This window comes from Mastomys coucha, chromosome X (genome assembly GCF_008632895.1).
Source record: "Mastomys coucha isolate ucsf_1 chromosome X, UCSF_Mcou_1, whole genome shotgun sequence".
NCBI lineage: Eukaryota > Metazoa > Chordata > Mammalia > Rodentia > Muridae > Mastomys > Mastomys coucha.
In genome coordinates, this window is record NC_045030.1 from 2,102,572 (window position 1) to 2,106,577 (window position 4,006).

A 4,006-nucleotide genomic window follows, 5' to 3' on the forward strand; every position below is an offset into this window, starting at 1 on the left:
GAGGGCGCATGCGCAGAATAGTCTGTTGCTACAGTGTATCAGGAACCAGCGCCATCTTGGATACGATCCTCTAAACAGCTGCCTACACAAGAGTAGTTTATTTACTTTTTGTTTGGTGGTACTGGGATTAGAACCTAGGGCCTTGGTAGTGCTAATTGGGCTCTACCAAGGAGCCATACCCTCAGCTTAGTTTGTTCAGTTTAACTGAGAAGAGTTTGAGCTAACACCATGCATCTCATCTTCATCCTCTGTGAGCAGTAAGAAATGAATATGGAATCCAGTTTCTACCCCAAGAGGTCCTCATGTATTTAGAGTGGCAGTCCCCTCTTTTACTAAATATGAGACTAAGGTTAGGATATGAGCAAGGAGAGGTGAACAGAACAGTGATGGTTGTGGAAGGGACAGCTTGGAGGTGCCTGCGGCTCTTGTGAACACTAGGCAGTTGACTCTGCTGTCTTTGTTGTGGGCTGGGTGGTCAAGAGGGCCTTTTTTTTTGTTTTTTGGTTTTTTGAGACAGGGTTTCTCTGTATAGCCCTGGCTGTCCTGGAACTCACTCTGTAGACCAGGCTGGCCTCGAACTCAGAAATCTGCCTGCCTCTGCCTCCCAAGTGCTGGGATTAAAGGCGTGTGCCACCATTGCCTGGCCAAGAGGGACTTCTTGAAGGAGGTGGATAGGGAATGGGACCTTTGCCAAGAGGACAGTGACCCTTAGATGGAAATGCCAGTAACACAGTAAGGCTTTCTTCTTGCTGTCCTTATACACCCTTGAACAGGCCACATGAGCAAAACTTCCACAGAGCAGCAGAACAGGGTAACTGGAACAGCCTCATCATTGAAGGCCCTACAGAATCAGGAAGACTCAAGGAGGAGGCAGAAGCAGAAACATTCTCCCAATCGGTAGGAGCTGGTCCACTGGGCTTGCATGGTATGGGGTGGCTCAAGGAGTCAAGGCAAAGCAGGGCATAGAAGGAACTGGGAACAGCAGTAGGGACAGGTTTTACAGCATGGCTTTTAAAGATAGGCCAGCTGCAACATGGGTGTACAAAAAGCTAAACTAGATTCTGGCTTTCTCCACAGACAGGATGGGCCTGTGCCCAAGACTGAGAAAGCAGCCCCTAGAAATGAGCACTGGTTGCACAGGGACCTACGTGTGCGGTTCACTGACAAACTACACAAGGGTGGCCGTTATTATAACACCAAGGTATGACCTCCATAACGGAAGACCCCTTCCTCACCCAGGACTGGACCCTTCAACGTTCAACATCTTACTTCTATTCATCTCTCTAGATGACAATTGAAGATGTCCTGAGCCCAGACATGTGTGTGTGTCGGACAGATGAAGGCCGAGTTCTGGAAGGTAAATCTGAGCTACTATACCTGGAATATTCCCATCTTAGAGGATGATTAAGAAAGGTCTATTAAGGACCTGGAGCGATGGCTCATTGCTTTAGAGGACTGGCTGCTTTTTCAGAGGATTCAAGTTTAATTCTAAACATCCCATCTACATGGCAGCTCATAACTGTCTGTAACTCCAGGTTCAGAGGATCTGACGCCCTCTTCTGACATCTGTGAACAACAGGCACACATATGGTGCTACAGACATAACATGCAAGCAAAACACTCATGCACATGAAAGAAATAAATATAAAAAAACTTTTAAGAAGAAAGAATCCATTCCAGTTCCTGGGAGGCTGAGGCAGGATTCCCACAAGTCCAAGGGCTGGACAAGTCAACCTGGGCTGCAATGTAAGATCCTATTTTAAAAAGAAAAGAAATGGGGGTTGGAGAGATGGCTCAGCCATTAAGAACACTGACTGCTCTTCCAGAGGTCCTGAGTTCAAATCCCAGCAACCACACGGTGGCAAACAACCATCTGTAATGGGATCTGATGCCCTCTTCTGGGGTATCTGGATAACTACAGTATAGTCACATACATAAAATTAACAAATCTTTCAAAAGAAAAGAAATGGAGAAAGAGACTGGGTGGGAAAGTACAGAAAAGAAAAGAAAACAAGACTCTAGGGCCAAGTTAGGCTGGGAAGTTAGGCAGGGTTCAGGTTCTTTGCAAGAGTCAGCAGCCTCTTCCAGAGCAGATACTTCCTTGAAAAGGATAACCTAAAGCCTGTGTATTTCCATGTTAGATTAGCATGAAAATGACTGTCCCTGTTAGAACTATTGCCTTTCAGGAAGAAGTGTGCTGAGCTTGCACTGCAGGCAACATACCTAGTATATAGTTTCTGTAGGAAAATGCTCCTGTGTGCTGGTTATTTCTGTGAACTACTCCTTGGTTTTCTCACCTGTGAAATGGGTAGAGTGGGACTCCGTCTATCAGCAGGATATGAGTAGCTCTAATAAATATTAGCAAAGGTCCCCCTGACAGGATCTGGCCAGGCTGGTCCTTGCTGTGGACTTCATTCCACTCTCCTCATCTCTAGGTGTGAGAGAAGACATGCTGGAGACCCTGATTCCCAAGGGAGAAGGCCACCGTGTGATGGTAGTGCTGGGACCACATGCTGGAAAGGTAAGTCCCATGTCTGGAAATGAGAGTCTGAAGATCACATCCTAAGGATCTGGACTGACCTTGCTCACTCCACCCCATCTTTCCTCAGGTGGGACTTCTTCTGAGACGGGACAGAGCACAGAGTCACGCTTTGGTCCAACTTGGAAGAGAGAATCGGGTAGTGGAGCTCCACTATGATGCCATCTGCCAGTACATGGGCCCCGGTAACTCAGATGAAGACTGACACGTGGACCACTGCCCATCATCACTCAGGCTGTCACTACTTTTGTTGCAGTCTATAACAGATGCCAGGAAGAAGATGGGAGATAATTGTTCTGTCCTCCTTTGAGATGCAAGGATGCAGATAGAGCAGGATTGTTTACCAAAATTAGAGTGTAATAAAAACCATAATAAATAGTGGAAGGATGAAAGCAAAACCAGTATGTAAATTCTAAATTTGGGTGGGAACTGAGGTAACCAAAGTGGAAATACTTCATTTCTTGGCTTCATTTCCCAGCTGAGGGTTCAGGACAAGTTAAATTACCCATTCAATACATAGCTCACCCTTGGCACATAAAAACTATGAAGTCTGTCCCCAGACAAACACTATAGAATCTGCAATGCTGCATCGCAGAACAACTTCCTGAGTTTGGGTCAAACTCAAACTTCAAAGGCCCATTTTTTTTTAAAGATTTATTGTATTGTATTGTTGTTGTTTTATGTGTGTGTAAGAGAGAAAGAAAGAGTATGTGATCGTGAATACAAATGCTTCCAGAGAGAGAATATGTAATTGTAAATACAAATGTTCAGAGACCATGAGTGTTCAGTTCTCCTGGAGTTGAAGTTACAGACAATTGCAAGCTGCCCTGCATGAGTGCTAGGAACCAAACTTGGGTCCTTTGGAAGCACAGTAACTCTTAACCACTGAGCCACCTCTCCAGCTCATGCATATGCCCATATTGTAAAGGATTCTTGCTCAGGATTGGGCTACTAGCACATTCTTTTGGCCATTGAAAGATAAAGGCCTGGCAGAGATTACTTAGGTCATGACTGAGAACCTCCAAAATTGATCCAAATGAGACCTTTCCTCCTTATAATTTAATTATGGCTGGTAGTTTGCCAGAGGAAGGGGAAACTAACTGCTGTTCCCATTGACTACTCTAGTATGGACATATCTGTTTCATTCTTGATCCAGGGAAGACCTCCAGGAATGTCCCTGAGCTGGTAATGCACTGAAGAAAAAGGGGGGCTTCTGCCCATGAATAGGATGAGTTAGTTCCAATTTCCAAAGGGGCTAGTCACTTTTAGTCCCAGAGCATTGCTTGTATTTCTGGCTGGGAAGTGGTGGTGCACACCTTTAATCCCAGCACTTGGGAGGCAGAGGCAAGCGGATTTCTGAGTTCTAGGACAGCCAGGGCTACACAGAGAAACCCTGTCTCGAACCCACCCCCAAAAAGGCTATCTCTGACTCATGCAGTTTCTCTGCTTGCCTTAGGTGATTTATTC

General features: G+C 45.6%; 1 protein-coding gene across 1 annotated transcript in view; it reads left to right on the top strand.

Moving 5' to 3' along the window:
* Positions 1 to 3,306, top strand: part of Gpkow (G-patch domain and KOW motifs) — a 10,606-nt gene extending 7,300 nt beyond the window's left edge. Inside the window, exons 6-10 of the mRNA XM_031387743.1 lie at positions 774 to 897; positions 1,078 to 1,201; positions 1,288 to 1,357; positions 2,436 to 2,521; positions 2,610 to 3,306. Coding sequence (XP_031243603.1) covers positions 774 to 897; positions 1,078 to 1,201; positions 1,288 to 1,357; positions 2,436 to 2,521; positions 2,610 to 2,744 — 539 coding nt within the window. The 3' untranslated portion in view covers positions 2,745 to 3,306. The remainder of the gene's footprint in view (positions 1 to 773; positions 898 to 1,077; positions 1,202 to 1,287; positions 1,358 to 2,435; positions 2,522 to 2,609) is intronic.
* The last annotated feature ends 700 nt before the right edge of the window (positions 3,307 to 4,006 follow it).